General features: G+C 47.0%; 1 protein-coding gene and 1 long non-coding RNA gene across 11 annotated transcripts in view; one reads left to right on the top strand and one right to left on the bottom strand.

Annotated features, from left to right (window-relative positions):
- The window catches only part of Mgat4e (MGAT4 family member E), a 21165-nt gene extending 17131 nt beyond the window's left edge, over positions 1 to 4034 (top strand). For 4 of the 5 annotated variants that reach the window (XM_063272086.1, XM_063272087.1, XM_063272089.1 and 1 more), the window contains one exon: positions 2845 to 4034. In XM_063272086.1, the coding sequence (XP_063128156.1) occupies positions 2845 to 3989 (1145 nt within the window). In that variant the 3' untranslated portion in view covers positions 3990 to 4034. 5 annotated transcript variants of the gene reach the window in all.
- Positions 1 to 17307, bottom strand: part of LOC134481561 (uncharacterized) — a 21584-nt gene extending 4277 nt beyond the window's left edge. Inside the window, exons 1-4 of one of the 6 annotated variants that reach the window (XR_010057204.1) lie at positions 16666 to 17307; positions 9994 to 10069; positions 4024 to 4137; positions 3803 to 3934 (exon numbers count right to left, since the gene is read on the bottom strand). This is a non-coding gene — a long non-coding RNA (uncharacterized LOC134481561). The remainder of the gene's footprint in view (positions 1 to 3802; positions 3935 to 4023; positions 4138 to 9993; positions 10070 to 16665) is intronic. The other 5 variants (XR_010057206.1, XR_010057203.1, XR_010057202.1 and 2 more) reach the window with 5 other exon arrangements.

Below are 17307 nucleotides of genomic sequence, written 5' to 3'. Positions count from 1 at the left end.
TGGCCTTGAACTCAGAGATCTGCTTGCCTCTGTCTCTTGGGATTAAAGGGGTGTCTGTGTTCCAGTCAGAGCAGCCATGTTGCTGAATTAAAATTCCTTTACACTTGGGTTCGGTGAACTGAACTCAGGTCCTCTGAGGGTCAAACTTTTGGATAAGGTCTCCATATCTGGCCAAGGCTGGCCTCCTCCTTCCTATGTATCTCAGGCTGGCTTTGAATTGAACTCTTCCTGCCTCAGTGTCCTAGGTCCTGGGAGTAAGGTATGTACCCTCGTGCCTAACTTTAGAGCATTTAAATAAAAGGGAAGAGGAATTAGTTGAGATATTTTTAAAAAAAGAGTTGTGGCTAAAGTTGCCTATATGCATTTTGGGGTAGAGGAATTCAATGATTAAGAAAAATATATGAGTGAAAAAGAAGATTAAACCACTGTGGGGAAGAATAAAGTTAGTCATTGTAAGAAAAAGCAATCGCTGGATTAAAGAATATTGGAGGGCTGGAGAGATGGCTCAGGGGTTAAGAGCACTGACTGCTCTTCTCAAGGTCCTGAGTTCAATTCCCAGCAACCACATGGTGGCTCACAACCATCTGTAATGGGATGCCCTCTATATAATAAATAAATAAATCTTTAAGAAAAAAGAAGAATATTGGAAACAGGAGGGTCTTAGATCAAAGAGCACAAATCTTTTTGTTTTATGGTTTTTAGGTCTAAGCTCAGGGGTGAAAGGGGGTGAAAGGAACTGGCCAACAACATAGTCAGAAGTAGCAGAACTCGGGTAAAAGTCCTGGGCTGGGGAAATGGAACAGTGTAGACTGGATGCTCTCCAGAGTGTGTGTGTATCTTAGCACCACAGTGGGAGAAAAGGGTTCTGTCTGCTTACACCTGCAGTTGACAGTCAAAACTCAAGGAAGTCAAGATTGGAACTCACAGGAACCTGGAGGCAAGAGCTGATGCAGAAGCCACGGAGGGAGACTACTTGCTCTGTTTGCTTTCTTCCATATCCCAGGACCACTTGTCCAGGGGTGGCTCCGCCCACAGGGATCTGAGCCCTCCCACACCAGTCATTAATGAAGAAAATGTCCACAAAGTTGCCTACAGGCCCAGTTTATGAAGGCGTCTTTTCCAATTAAGATTCCCCTTTGCTGGATAACTCTAACTTGTGTCATGGTGACAAAAACCAAGACAGTGCATCAGAACAAAACAAATGTCTTAGGCTCCTGGATGCTAAAGAATGTCCTTTCTTTCTTTCTTTTTTTCTAATGTATCTTTTTAAAAGGGATCATTGGGAAGATAAGTTGGCTGAAAGGCTTAAAGCAGAAGGAATTATAATCATAACAGGACTGGAGAGATGGCTCAGGAGTTAAGAGCACTGACTGCTCTTCCAGAGGTCCTGAGTTCAATTCCCAGCAACCACATGGTGGCTCACAATCATCTGTAATGGGATCTGATGCCCTCTTCTGATGTGTCTGAAGACAGTGACAGTGTACTCATATACTTATATAAAAATAATAACCATAACAATTAGCTAGTATTTATCAAGTTCTTTAACCACAAGCTTCAAGTTTAAGAAAACACTCAGAAAGGTTGGACATGCTGGCACAAGGCTGCAATCTCAGCACTTAGCTGAAGCAGGAGGATTGCTGAGAGTTCAAGCTCAGCTTAGACAACAAAGTGATTCCAAGGCAGCAATGTTTACATAGAAAGACCTTCTCTTGTTGTTGTTGTTGTTGGTGGTGGTGGTGGTGGTGGTGGTGGTGGTGGTGGTGGTGATGGTGGTGGTGGTGGTGGTGATGGTGGTGGTGGTGGTGGTGATGGTGGTGGTGGTGGTGGTGGTGGTGGTGGTGGTGGTGGTGGTGGTGGTTTGTTTCTCTGTGTAGTCCTGGCTGTCCTGAAACTCTGTAGACCAGGCTGGCCCAAGCTGAGATTTACCCCACTCTGCCTCCCAAGTGCTAAGAATAAAGGAAGGAGCCACCACACCTGGCAAAAACCTTGTCCTAGAAGAAATATTCAGAAGGATCCACTGGGATTCTGGGGCACTTAGCTTGGTATTTCTTCAACTCTTAAGTACATACAAGTGACATAGTTGAAACATTCTGGAGATGGCCTCAGGATTCTGTATGTCTAATAAAGTTGCAGATGAGGCTAAAATCTCTGGACGGATGACCACATTTAGGAGCGCCAAGAATGGGGTTGGAAGAAATAGCTCAGCAGCTATGAGCACTGTGTTCTTTCCAGGAACCCTCGTTCAATTCCCAGCACCCACATGGCAGCTCACAACTGTCTGTAACCCCAGTTCCAGGGGATCAGATGTCCTCATAGACTTAGAGGTAAAACACCAATTTGCATTAAATAAATAACTGAATAAAAATAAATAGATAAACAAATCAGTCTTTAAACAGAACTCTTGATCTGTTTTTTTTTTTAAGTAGCAGCAATGTGCATATTCTTTCTGCCCAGTAAAAAAAAAAAAGTCCCAAATGTCACCCTCTAATCTTTAAGATTTGTTTGTGTGTGAGTCAGTGTCCATGGAGGTCAGAAGGTGCTGAATCTGCTAACGTAAGTTACAGGCAGTTGTAAGCCTCTTAACATGGGTACAGAGAACCAAACTTGCGCCTTCCGGAAGACCAGAGGATGAGCCGCTACTCCCGGACTATTCCCCAGGACTCTAAGGTTTATTTTATTTATGACGGGGTCTCACTGAACTCATGGTCCTCCTACCTCAGCTTCCTTAGTACAGAGGTTAGATTCTAGTCATGCCTCACCGTAGGTTTCACCATTAGCTTCTCTAATCTTGTTGAGCACTCATCACTACCATCCACTGACAGTTGTCCCTGTTTTACCTCTCAGCATGGTTGACAGTGGGGATCACCTCAGAGTCAGGACACGGTCAAAATGGCCTCCTGGATACCCTGGCCTCCCTGTACCACGCCTCCTCCACGTCTGAGCAGAGACAAATGACTGTGCTGGTCCACCTGGCCGACTCTGACCCCACCTGGCTCAAGAGAACTATCTTCCGCATTTCAAGTCTCTACAGGTCCCAGATTTTGACAGGGCAATTACTACTGATCCATGCCCCACCTGATGCCTACCCCACTGTGTCTAATGTCCAGAAGGAGATCTCTCAGGGGCAGATCTACTCCAAGCAGAATGTAGATCACGCTTTCCTCATGAGCTTTGCTACAAAGCTCTCCCCTTACTTCCTGTTGATAGAGGACGATGTCTTTTGTGCCCCCAATTTTGTCGACCACATTCGCTCAAAGGTGATCGGCAGGAAGCCCAACACATGGGTGCTCCTGGAGTTCTCTAATATGGGCATCCTGGGTAAACTTCTCCACAGCAAGGACCTTCCACTCCTGACCCGTTTCCTCCTCCTCTTCCACAAGGAGCGACCTCTCGACTGGCTGATCCGTCATTTCTGTACCCTCTTGGCCCAGCAAAGTCCAATCCTCTACAGACCCTTTCTCTTCTACCATAGGTTGACTCACTCCACTTTCACAAACAACGTAACAGACCAGGAACAAGATCTTCCTTGTCCCGATAGCCTCACTGGAACTGTTTTCACAGACATGAGGTTCTCTGATGTTCATTCCCCGCAGGCGGCCTACACTCTGGACGAGTCTTTCTTTTGGTCCTACAATGTCAGTACAGGGAACTACTTGATCTTGATTTTGAACAATCCAGCGAACCTCGACAGAGTGCAAGTAAGAACAGGCTCCATCATGGATGGAAAGTACATCCTAGAGAAAGGACAGGTGGAACTAGGCTACGAGCCTGAGGGAACGCCCCCGAACTGCACCAGCTTTACCCTGCTTGGCCATCTTGTGCAGGGGCAGATGGATCAGATCATCCTGAAAAGCGCTGGGTCTGAAGTAAGCTGCGTGAAGCTGGCAGTGAACGCTAATCAGGTCGGTGGTCTCATGGTCAGGCATATCTACATCTGGGGGGAGAATGCCGAAGTCAGAAGAAATAATCAAAGATATGATAAGTGGTGATGCTATGTCAGTACGAACAATTAAAAGCTCGAACCGTTTCATCCAGCCAATCTGAGCAATCCAAGGGGACGGTAGACAGGAAAGCAGGCCCGTGTCTCTGAGTGGAGCATCCTCCACCTTAGCCTTCAGCGGCTACGTGCCCTGCTCACTGGGTTTGAAAAGAAAGTCTCAGACAGGCCCAGACACGTGGGACATTTCTGTTATTGCCATCCCCACCCAGGTGAGAAGGAAGGGGTGGGTTTTTTCCAACCAAAAGGCCTCAGAGTAGGATTCCCTCCCTTCTGGCTGGGCTACTTTAAGAAACCTGAGCGTCAAGAATCAATATGTCACAAGAGATAGGACAGAGAAGCGGGGCTCCCTGACTTCCCACTAGCAACATTGCCTATCACCTTCCTTCCATCAGTGAGGGTGGAGACGGGTATCAGCTGGTACCAGAAGGAAGGGTGGGCGTGATGTGGTCTAGTTGTGGGAGAGCCCTGGGTCTGGGATGTAAGGCAGAGGTGACATCTCTGTAGGGTTACTGTGACAATCAAGTGTGACAAACGTGCGAGGACTCCGAATCATAAAGCAAAAATATATCTCATGGGGTCATGACGTCACCCAAGTTCATCAGGGGGCTGGAGAGAGGGCTCAGCGGTTAAGAGCACTGACTGCTTTTCCGGAGGTCCTGAGTTCAATTCCCAGCAACTGCTTGGTGGCTCACAACCATCTGTAAAGGGATCAGATGCCCTCTTATGGTGTGTCTGAAGACAGTGACAGTGTACTCAATATAAATAAGTAAATAAATAAATAAATGAATAAATAAATAAATAAATAATCAACCAAGCAAGCAAGCACTGGCTGTTCTTCCTGAGGTCATTTGACCCCCAGCCTTCCCATGGTGGCTCAGAACTGTTTATTACTCCAGTTCCAAGGGGTCCCAAAGCCTTCTTTTAGCTTCTCAAAGCATTGTACATACATGATATACAGACATACATGCAGGAAAACCATCCATACACATACAATAGAAATAAAAGTTAAAAAGAAACTCTTAAAATTCTTCAGTGGTTTCCCATAGCTGCTGAATTACAAACTTTTTTTTTAAAGATTTATTTATTTAATGTATATGAGTACACGGTAGCTGTCCTCAGACACACCAGAAGAGAGCATCGAATCTCATTACAGATGGTTGTGAGCCACCATGTGGTTGTTCTTAACCCCTGAGCCATCTCTCCAGACAGGTTACAGGCATTTCTAACGCAGCCCCCTCCTTGCTCAGCTCATGGCTAACCATTGTCTGTGGCAGAGTTCTTCTAGCACCTTTTGTGAGTTCATCCCCTGCCCTTGCTCTTTTGCATGTTCTGGCTGAGGCCTGAATCTCCCCCTCCTCACTGACTACTACTGTCTGTCAGCTTCTTTCTGCCACCACCAAGGCTACCATGGCTAGGTCCTGTTACCTGCTCCCTTAGCACCTTGTCTTCTATTTTGCAGGTCTTTACCGAGGTGTGGCTTTTTAAGGTTCCTAATCCCTTCTCTCTTTAGACCCCAAACACGTGCTTTCTGAGGTTAGAAATGGCATGTCTATTTTCTTTATCCCTGTGTGCCTGAGGCCTCACAGAGGACTTGACACATGGCAGGTATTTTATCTGCTGGAAAAAAAAAAAAAAAAAAAAAAAAAAGCAACCAAATCAGAGGCAGCCGAACCTCCAGTCTCCTCATTCTCCTTAGCCCCAAGTCTGAGGTAATCAGACACCAGCTGCCCCACCCCAAACACTCAGCCAGCCAGGCACCTGCCTTGTCTACCAGAAGAGTCCAGGGAGGTGTCCTTCCCCTGTCTGTCAAGACCCAAAATATTGAAGAACCAGCCTGCCTCCCTCTGAGGCTTAAAAAGCCATCTTCTAGTAAAGACAAACGAGGCTCAGACCTGTTTACGGTTAAACCTGTTTCTCAAGGATCAGGCTATGCCCACCTCTAACCTTAACTACAAATGGTTGTGCACGGCCTGTTCCAGGAATGGCAATCATGCCTTCATTTCAAAAAGTTGTTTATGACCAACTTGCAACCCTACCTTTTCCCCAAAGCTTATAAGATTACCTATGACAATCTTGTTATGACTACCTTGCGATACCCACCTTGCAACAACCCTGTCTTTGTTTCAGGAGGCCATTAGGACTAGCCTGGTTTTTTTTTTTTTTTTTTTTTTCGGAGCTGGGGACCGAACCCAGGGCCTTGCGCTTCCTAGGTAAGCGCTCTACCACTGAGCTAAATCCCCAGCCCCAGGACTAGCCTGTTATACATATGTTCTGCTCTTGATGTTCTGCCTGCCAAATTCCCCATTTGGAACCCCCTTACCCCTGAGCTAGAAAAGCCTTTGTCACATCCAGTGCTGACCCTTTGAACCTTAGTGGGAGGTAACCCATGGACACAAATAGAAAAGCTTGATTTGATTAATTTGGCCTTGATGATTTGGGTCAGTCACCTTTCTCCTCCTCCCATCTTTGGGATTAGCACCAATCATCTGCATCCTCACTCTAGACTCCTCTTTGAGACCCTGGAACTTACCCTGCTTACCGCATCACCTTTAGATTTGGGCTGCTCCGTGAACCAGTCAGCAAACCTGTGGATGCCACCCTCTCTCTATGTTGACCCTAGATCAACCCCTGGCATTCTGAGTCTGTGTGCCATCTCAGACATACGACCATGGACATATTTCTGCAGCAGAACACAGGGATACTTTACAAAATGGTCGGCATCGTGAAGTATCCCAATTACCGTGTGTGTCAGACGCTGTGCTAAGCACTTCCTTCCTCGGTGCAGTGCAGTACGACAGACTCCATCTTATGTTTACCTGAGGTTTATAATTTAGGCACGGAGTGAGTGAAACAGAGACATGCTCACACCACTATTTAGCTGTGTGAACTTGGATAGGCTCCCGTCAGAGGCCCAGCCTCCTTCCTGCCCAGCAGCCACACTCAGAATCCTCTCTTCTTTCAAGTGAGAGGCTGGACAGGTACAAAGAAGTTGAAGTTATCTAGACCCGAGTCCAGTCAGCAGCTAGAAGGGTTGTCTCCCAAAGCCAACTTGGATCGTGTGCCTCTGGGATCATGTCTGAGACGTGGGGTGCACAGACTCCCTCGTAGGAATGAACTCTCACCACCTCAGTATCTCTCAGGATCCTCAGGAATGACGATGGAGCAAGAATCAGACGGCCCTCCATAGCAGAGTGCTTATCCAACACATGTATGTACAAGACCCTTGGTTCAATTGCCAACATGGAGTGAAGCATAGGGAGCAGACAATCACAGTGCATTCAAAAGAAGTGACCGGAATTTGAGTCCATGAACTTGGATTCAAGTTGGCTGACTTCAAGATGTTAGCGAACATACTTTAAAGCTCTGTTTTTGTTTGGGCCTGGAATGTTAGGCAGAGGGATGTTTTTTTTTTTTTTTTTTCGGAGCTGGGGACCGAACCCAGGGCCTTGCGCTTCCTAGGTAAGCGCTCTACCACTGAGCTAAATCCCCAGCCCCAGAGGGATGATTTTTAAGGTATACACCATCTGGTCATACTGTTTCTTCAAATATCTGGGACCCCAGGGCTGTGGTTTTTTCAATGCTGGCTGCTTTGTTTAGGAAAGTTATATTTAAAAAAAAAAAATAAAGCTGGGCCTACACCGGACCAGATCCACAGCTCTGGGGTGAAGCTGAGAGACATCAGTAGTTCTTTTTTTGTTGTTGTTGTTGTTGTTCTTTTTTTCAGAGCTGGGGACTGAACCCAGGGCCTTGCGCTTCCTAGGCAAGCGCTCTAACCACTGAGCTAAATCCCCAACCCCGCATCAGTAGTTCTTAAAAGCTGTCCCTCTTGAGGCTGGAGAGACAGTACAGTAGTTAACAGCACATCTTGCTCTTGCAGAGGACCCAAAGCTGATGCCCTCTTAAGATCTTGGAGGGCACTGGGCACCAGGCCTGCCTGTGGTCCGTGGTTGTAAACCCTGCCAAGGATTCTGGTGTAGCCCAAGATAATCACATCTTTTTAAAGATTTATTTATTGATTATGTATACAGGGTTCTGCTTGCAAGCCAGAAGAGTGCATTGGAGCTCATTACAGATGGATGTAAGCCATCATGTGGGAATTGAACTCAGAACCTTTGGAAGAGCAGGAACCACTGAGCTATCTTTCCAGTCCAGATAATCACATTTTATACTACTGCTCTGTCCTTTGTACCATGGGAAGAGGAGGGAGTTAAGCATCTTTCCATCAAGTCCTGGGCAGTGCTTCAGAGCTCAGGCTTACTTGAGCTTACCATATCCAGTCCTCACCTCTTGTTGTCCTGTCGGCCATGGGAAGCCTTGTGGTCCATGGTCCACAAGGATGGCCACAATTCCATCGCTGTGTGTGTATGTCAAGAGGAAGGCTTGAGGCAGCTGTGCCTACAATCTCAGCACTTGAGAGGATACTTTGAGACCAACCTGGGGGTTGGGGATTTAGCTCAGTGGTAGAGCACTTGCCTAGCAAGCGCAAGGCCCTGGGTTCAGTCCCCAGCTCCAAAAAAAAAAAAAAAAAAAAAAAAAAGAGAGACCAACCTTAATTAATTAAAGAAGGAAGGGGGAAACTTTTTTTTTTCTTTTTTCTTTTTCTCGGAGCTGGGGACCGAACCCAGGGCCTTGCGCTCGCTAGGCAAGCGCTCTACCACTGAGCTAAATCCCCAGCCCCAGAAGGGGGAAACTTAATCATCTCTCAGTAATTTCAACTTATGGTCCAGCGATAAAGACAGGGAGGGATTGACCAAATAAGACTCCAAGCCAGCAAAGCCATTGGAAGGGAGGTGACAGCAGTCCTGTGCACTGTCCCTTGGCCACCTGTGTCTGCCTGGCTGGTGAGGACCTGGTTGCCTCGCGTGGGGTTCCACAGTCAGGTGAGTCAGAGCTGCAATTATTTCTAGGTGCCCACTTCAAAGGAAGCTGGCATTTTTGATGTCTCTGGGTTCCCAGAACTACTGAAAGGCTTAATGGGAGACTCCCTTACTTGGTCTACAGCTCCTCCATGTGCCAACCTGTAATGGTGGGACTGTACCCAAGACAAAGACGTCTATATCATCCCTTCCTCATGACAGCAACACTGTGATACATGTGGCATTCAGTATTTTTGTTTCTGACTTATTTCACAAACTTTAAGCCTCTAAGCAGTAAATCTTTTTGGTCTGTTCTAAGCTTCTAGTCTGCTCTAAGAAACTATCACTTAGGATTGTGGCCTGCATTACCCTTGACATGGGTCCCAACCACTGGTGTGTAATTGTTTTTGTAGAGTCCTGTCCCCAAACTATCAAGTGTTATTTTCAAGTTCTGTGGTGGTTTGAATATACTTGGCCCAGGGCATAGCACTATTTGGAGGTGTGGCCTTGTTGGAGTAGGCATGGCCCTATTGGAGGAAGTATGTCACTGTGGGGGTGGGCTTTGAGACACTCCTCCTAGCTGCCTGGAAACCAGTCTTCCCCTAGCAACTTTCAGAGGAAGAGGTAGAACTCTCAGCTCTGTCTCCTGTGCCATGCCTGCCTGGATGCTGCCATGTTCATGCCTTGATAATGGATTGAACCTCTGAATCTGTAAGCCACCCCTAATTAAATGTTGTCCTTATAAGAGTTGTCTTGGTCATGGTGTCTGTTCACAGCAATGGCAACTCCAACCAAGACAAGTTCCTTCCATACCCCCCTCCCTCCCAGCTTTCGAGAACCAGTGTAGTGTCGAGTGTGGGGTAACATCCAGCCAGTTGGCTGTTGCATAATCCTAAGGCAGACAGCAGGCTGTGATGCCCAATGTCTTTCTAGCTAAAGCAATTGATACTCTGGCATCATGGGATCAAAACAGAAGAACAATCCTCTCTTTTCTATGCCCCTACCTTCGGCATCGTGTGTACTTGAGTACAGCACTGCATGCTTAACGAATAGATTGCGCCATTTAGTGGAGTTCTTCCTGTACTTAACATTAGAAAATGTAAAAGCAAAAAGGGTTTGAAGAAGCCACCCCCTTACCTTCTACAGCAGCAGTTCTCAGTCTGTGTGGCGAGACACTCACAGGATCAGATCTCCTGCATATCAGATATTTGTACTATGGTTTAAAACAGTATCAAAATTAGTTGTAAAGTAGCATCAAAATAATTTGATAGTTAGGGGTTGCTACGTGAGGAGCCTGTATTAGAGGGTTGTAAGATTAGGAAGATTGAGAACCTATGCTATAGAGCGATTCAGGTCACTTGTATATACCCACCACAGCACTTCAAAAGCTTCCCTGATTGCCACAATCTTCTGGTCTCTTCTCCACAGTGCTCCATAGCGCCATCTCTAATTGAGTGGGTGTGAACAGAATTGCCACTCAAGTTCTGCGGCACATTAGGGCAATCACACAGAACAGTCTCTACTCTTCACCATTTTCCAAATACCTAGTTTGGTGGTGGTGGTGGGGGTTTAAGTCCTGAGAAAACTTCACCCCAGTCCTTAAAACTTGTAAGGAACAGGCTCTGTAAAATACTAGATGTGACAAAAAGCCAAGGGCTTGGATGTCAAATTTCTTTTCCCCAGATTTCCCTACTGTAGTCAAGATGATACGTATATACCATCTCCACCCTGCCTTTGAATCTGCTTGTAGTCCTCTCTACGTTTGTCTTGTACAAATACCTTTCTGCTGTTTCCCCTCACCTGGAGTGCTCTGCACACCTCTTTGATTTTTTTTTTCAGTCATACTGAGCCCTGTTTATGACTCCTCGATTTCTATTTACCACATGAAACATTTATTATTCCTATTTACATCAATTTCCCAGGCCTAATAAACAAATTGCATTTGTCACTCAAAGCAGTAGAAGAATTTTTTTTTCAGCCAATGGTTGTGCACATCTTTACTCCTAGTGCTTGGGAGGCAGAGGCAGGCTGAGCTCTGTGAGGACAAGGCCAGCAAGTTCTAGGATAGCCAGGGCTGCAGAGAGAAACCCTGTCAAAAAAGATGAGGAGGAGGAGGAGGAAAAAAGAGCAAAGAAAAAGAAAAATAAATTGGTTCTTAGTTCTAAAAGTCAGAGAGAGGAAATCATTTTTCTCTGGGTCAAAAATCCAAATGTTGGGGTTGGGGATTTAGCTCAGTGGTAGAGCGCTTGCCTAGCAAACGCAAGGCCCTGGGTTTGGTCCCCAGCTCCGAAAAAAAAAAAAAATCCAAATGTTGCTGTTAAGTGAAAAATAAGCCAAATTCAGACAAAAGAGAAAACAGAAAGAAGAAAGGAAGGAAAGAAGGAAGGAAGGGGAAAGAAGGAGAAAGAAGGAAGGAAGGGAGGAAGGGAGGGGAGGAGGGAGAGGAGGAGGGAGGAAGGGAGGGAGGAAGGAAGGCAGGCAGGTTTTTAATCCCAATACTCAGGAGACAAAAGCAGGTGCATCTCCCTGAGTTAGAGGGTGGCCAGGGCTACACAGACACACCCTGTCTCAAACAGATGACTAGGGCTGGGAGTCCTAGGTGAGAGTGTGAGCAGAACTGGCTTGTGGGGTGCTGGCTTGTGGGGTGCTGGCTTGTGGGGTGCTGGCTTGTAGGGGTGCATTCTGAGCCTCTGTTCCTAGCATAGTTCTAGCCTTCCCCCAGGTACTCTTCCTGTGTGCACTTTAGGTCTAGGTTCTTTCCCTCCCCCTTTAAAAGAGGATGCTTTCTTCATTTAATTTTTTTACAGACTTAATTCATTTATTTTTCTTGTATAAAAACCCTTGTTATGTAGTAGCCACAGCTGGAGCCTGGGTCCTCTGAACAGAGACTCTAGTGTGGGTTTTCACAAGATGGTCAGTGAATTCCTGATTAGGTGACTTAGTAACACAGTCTCTTTCCAGAGGTCAGGGGTAGGTCTTGGGAGATGGTATCAAAGGTGGCCTTGGCAAAGTTGCCCAGGGTGGCACCACCACCCCTAAGCCTGCTGCCAAATCCTTCATGGAAGCTGCAGTGGCCTCCTAATCCTGGACCCCTGGGTCCTCCAGGCCCTCCCACTGCACCGGTATCATCCGCCATTTGGTGTTTTTCCAAAGAAGAAGCATTTTTCATTTTTTAAAAAAAGATCTAGGGGTTAGGGATTTAGCTCAGTTGTAGAGCGCTTGCCTAGGAAGCACAAGGCCCTGGGTTCGGTCCCCAGCTCCGAAAAAAAGAACCAAAAAAAAAAAAATCTATTTATTTTATGTATGTGAGTACACCGTCACTGGATTCAAACACAGCAGAAAAGGGCACCGGATCCCATATGGTTGCTGGGAATTGAACTCAGGACCTCTGAAAGAGCACTCAGTGCCCTTAACCTCTGTGCCATCTCTCCAGCCCCCCAGCATTTTTTTAATAACTTATCTTTTATTTTATGTACATTGATGTTTTCACTGCATGTATGTCTGTGTGAAGGTGTCAGATCCCCTGGAGTGGGAGCTACAAACAATTGTGAGTTTCCTTGTGAATGCTGGGAATTGAACCCCAGTCCTCTGCAAGAACAGCCAGTGCTCTTAATCACTGAACCATCTGTCCAACCTGGAAGAACGCAAGAACCCAATTTAATCCATGATACTTCCCAATGAATCTGAGCGCTCTCTCTCTCTCTCTCTCTCTCTCTCTCTCTCTCTCTGATTTTTATTTTTAAAATCTGAAGTCTCAAGATGCCTTATAACTTGTTTTTGCTCTGGACTCAGTCCTATAAAGTCTAATTGCACTGGTAAGGTCTGTGAAGATGAGACTAGAAAGGAAAGACCTCCCCATAACCTTTCCATATAAGGTCTCTGATATGGGGACAGCCATCTTGGGTTGCCCTGCCCAACCCCACAAGGTGAGGCTGAATACCACCAACATCTAGTCCTGCCTGTTACAGAATCATGAGTGGGGAAAAGACGATGGTTATAAACTACTTAGTTCCAGGGTAGTTTTGTGGTGATGGTGGTTTGGTTTTTCGAGACAGAGTTCCCCTGTGTAGCCCTGGCTGTCCTGGAACTAGCTCTGTAGACCTGGCTGGCCTTGAACTTAGATATCTGCTTGCCTCTGTCTCACACGTGCTGGGATCAAAGGGGTGCACCACCACTGTCCAGCCCGGAGTAGTTTATAATATAGCAAAAGATAAGTGCAAGGGGTTGGGGATTTAGCTCAGTGGTAGAGCGCTTGCCTAGCGAGCGCAAGGCCCTGGGTTCGGTCCCCAGCTCCGAAAAAAAGAAAAAAGAAAAAAGAAAAAGATAAGTGCAAGAATTTGGGGCCACCTTTTTTTTTTTTTTTTTTTTTTTTTTCAGAGCTGGGGACCAAACCCAGGGCTTGCTAGGCAAGCGCTCTACCACTGAGCTAAATCCCCAACCCCTGGGGCCACCTTCTTAATGACTGCTTGATTCCTTCTGTAGACGGTCAGTGTCAAGTGTCTGCCCATGGCTCAGAGAAGTGCTTGGGTCTCACTGCTGACTGAGTGGCTGGGAATGGGGACAAAGTTGGGCCTGTATAAAATGAATAGCCCCCTCTGACCTACCTAAAAGCTTCTTCGTGCCTGGGTGAGAATCTGGGGCTCTGGGAGTGCAGGGGAGGGACAGAGGGTACTGAGTGGTGCTTTGTTCAGGTGGGCTCCCAGCCAGAGCCTGGGCGCACAGAGCAGACTGTGTGGGCTCCAGAACACTGAAACCTCGGGGGGTGGAGGGGGCAAGAGGAGAAACACAAGTGGTGAGAGGCCTTGGCTTCGGCAAAATTGAAATAATTAACCATTAAGAATGAGTGTCTTCAAAAGAGCGTAATTGGGGAGAATGAAGAGTCGTAGAGAAGCACAAAGAAGTGATGTCGTAGAACAGGAACAGAAGGTTATTATCTGGAGACCGGTGGTGGAGGAACAAGTGCTTAAATACAGAAAGGCCCCTTTCCTCCTTTGTGGAGGGCTACAGTCGCAGTGACTGATAATCGCTTAACTCCTCGGACTTCCTGAGCCTCAGTGCTGTTCTAAGCCCTGTGTAGCAGCTCTTCCAGTCACCCCGAGGTAAGCAATATGGTTCTAGTCTAGTTTTACAGAGCGAAAAACCGAAGTCGGGCACCATGGCCAAGAACACAGAATTGTAGCTGGCAAACCTAGGATTTGAGTCCAGGCTTTCTGGCTTAGAGTCTTCAGTCTTTTTTTTTTTTTCCCCCGGAGCTGGGGACCGAACCCAGGGCCTTGCGCTTCCTAGGTAAGCGCTCTACCACTGAGCTAAATCCCCAGCCCCTAGAGTCTTCTGTCTTAATTACTAATAACGCAGCTGAAGTCCAGAAAAATGGATATCCCCGCCTATATTTCTCTGACCATAACTATACCAGGGCCCATTCTGAGTCCAGCAAGATGGCTCGGCTGGGCAAGGATACTTGCTACCAAGTCTGACAGCCCAGTCTAATGACTGTACTCTACCAGGTGGAAAGAGAGAAGCAACTCCTTCTCTGACCTCGACACGTCCCCGCCCCCACCCCAACCCGCGCATGCGCACACATATTTGAGCATTAGAAACATACAACCAGCAACAAAAACCAGCACACTCCGCCCTCAAAGGCTCCCATGCCTCGGAACCGGGTCTTCTCTCTTCTTCGTCCCAGCCTTCATCAGAGTAATGAGATGGGATCTCCTGCCTCTTCCTTGGACACAGCCTGTTTTCACCAACCTCCCTGGCACAGGCCTTAGGTCGCTACTTTGTTCTAAGACAGTAGTACACTGCCCCCTCTGTCTTGATTCTTCGTGGTCTGCCTAGCCAACCTACTTGGTCCTCACAATCCTGTCATGAGCTCACCATCTGCTCTGCTTCTGGCCCTCACTCACGCGTCTATTCAGACGGTCAATTATACTGGGATTTACCTTCACAGAATAGCTTCCTCTTCCTACCTCTGCTCCAGTTTAGCCCAGACTCATGGCAAGAAGGTGTCATGCCCCATGTGCTAGAGACCTCTTAGAGGTGGCCATGTGTGGGGATTCTAGCTCAAGGTTCGGAAGAGAGCGAGAGAGAGCGAGAGCGAGAGCGAGAGCGAGAGCGAGAGCGAGAGCGAGAGAGAGAGAGAGAGAGAGAGAGAGAGAAGGGGGGAGGTGTGATACAGGCTGCTGGGTCTCTCCTATTCCCCTAGGGGAACAGCACAAATTATGACTAACTCCTTTCTTTTTGTGATGGTTATGTAGCTCAGGCTATACTGGAACTTGAGACTCTCTCACCTCTACTCCTCAGGTTTGTATACTTTCTTGGAGGGGTGGGTGAATAAGTGGGATAGTTTGAGGTGGCTTCACTCTGTACCTTAGGCTGCCCTTGAACTCATCATGTATCCTGACACTCTTACCTGGTCTGTCTCTCTCCCTCCAATTCTTTGTGGGGTTTTTTTGTTTGTTTGTTTTTTATTTTGTTTTTATTTTTGTTTTATTTTCCTTTTCCTTTTAAATTTATTTTATATGAGTACACTGCCACTATCTTCAGACACACCAGAAGAAGGCATAGGACTCCATTACAGATGGTTGTGAGCCACCATATGGCTGCTGGGAATTGAACTCAGGACCTCTGGAAGAGCAGCCAGTGCTCTTAAACACTGAGCCTTCTCTCAAGCCCCCTTTGCCTTTTCTCTTTCCCTCTCTCTCTCTTCCTATTTCCCATTCTCCCTCCCCTACCCATTGACACTGAACCCAGGCATGCTCAGCTACATTCTCAGGCCAGAAGCATGCTTGCTAAATTCCAACAGAGGTTAGGTTACAGGCCCTGGATGAGCCTCTAGAGTTCCTTCTCACTTAGGCCAATCCTAAGGCAAGCAGTCTTTGGTCCTTGGATCACTATTCTGAGGCCTCCATGGGGCAGCTGCCTGTGGATTCCTTGGGGGGCGGGGGGGGGTTAGAAACAGGTGACTCTTCCTGCAGATCATTCAGGGTCAAGTTCACCTGCTGTAAGTTTCTGTAATACTGCTTGAGACAGGATCCGTACGCATGGCCACTTTGAGCCCTTAATCAGATTCGTTAAGGGTCAACAGTTTCAAACTCAATTCTCTCTCTCTCTTTTTAAAGATTTATTTATTTCATGTATGTGAGTACACTGTTGCTGTCTTCAGACACACCAGAAGAGGGCATCAGATCCCATTACAGATGGTTTTGAACCATGATGTCATTGCTGGGAATTGAACTCAGGACCTCTGTAAGAGCAATCAGTGCTCTTAACCGCTGAGCCATCTCTCCAGTCCTAATTTTCTTTTTCTATGGTTTATTATTAGAGTATTTTGCCTGCCTGTGTATATGTGAACCACAAGTGTGTCTATTGCTGAAGAAGGTGGTGAACCTCCATGTGCGTGCTGGGAATCGAACCTGTGTTCTTTACAAGGACAACAATTGAGCTAACTCTCCAGTCCCTCAGACGCAACTCTCTCCCTCCCTCCCCCTCTCCCCCTCCCCCTTTCCCCCTCCCTCCCTGCCTCCCTCCCCTCTCCCCCCCCTCTAGTTTTGTTTTGTTTGAGACAGGGTTTCTCTATGTAATAGCCTTGGCTACCGTTGAACTCTCAGAGATCTTCCTGCCTCTGCCTCCCAGGTGCTGGGATTAAAGGCATACGCCTGGCTCAGACACAACTATTAAAGCAAGAATTTTCCTTTTCCACCCTCATTCCCTCAGGACTTGTGTCTTAGTTAGGGTTCTACTGCTGTGAAGAGACACCATGACCACAACAATTTTGTTACAAAGGAAAAGATTTCATTGGGGCTGGCTTACAGGATCAGAGGTTCAGTCCATTATCATCATAGCAGGAAACATTCAGGGTAGCGTGCAAGGAGCCGCTGTGCTTTAGAAGGAACAGAGAGTTCTACATCCGGATCTGTAGGCAGCAGAAAGAGAACTGATTGGAACTTCTGAGACCTCAAAGCCCGCCCTCACAGTGACTCACTTCCTCCAGCAAGGCCACACCTACTCCAAAAAGCCACACCTCCTCATAGGACGATTCCCTGTGGGCCAAGCATTGGGAGTCTGTGGGGGCTGTTCCTATCCAAACCACCACAGTTCCCAGCATCAAAAGGATCATGGCAAGGCTCATCCAGTGATTCAGCCCTATGAAGGGCGTGTAGAGGTAGGGTACAGAGTCAAGGTAACGTGCAGATTTAACAAAGAGGACTGTCCTTGCCCTTTTTTTTTTTTTTTTTTTTGAAACACGGTCTCCCTGTGTAACTCTGACTAACCCGGAGACCTCAGAGATTTGCCTGCTCTGACTTCAGAGTGCGGGGATGAAGCCAGCTGAGCCAACACACCCAGCTTTGTTCCTGCTTGTTTTATTTTATTATTATTTTTTTTTTTCGAAGCTGAGAACTGAACCCAGGGCCTTGGGCTTACTAGGCAAGTGCTCTACCACTGAGCTAAATC

The sequence above is a fragment of the Rattus norvegicus genome, chromosome 13 (genome assembly GCF_036323735.1).
Source record: "Rattus norvegicus strain BN/NHsdMcwi chromosome 13, GRCr8, whole genome shotgun sequence".
Classification (NCBI taxonomy): domain Eukaryota; kingdom Metazoa; phylum Chordata; class Mammalia; order Rodentia; family Muridae; genus Rattus; species Rattus norvegicus.
This window is presented reverse-complemented; position numbering and strand designations above follow the sequence as displayed.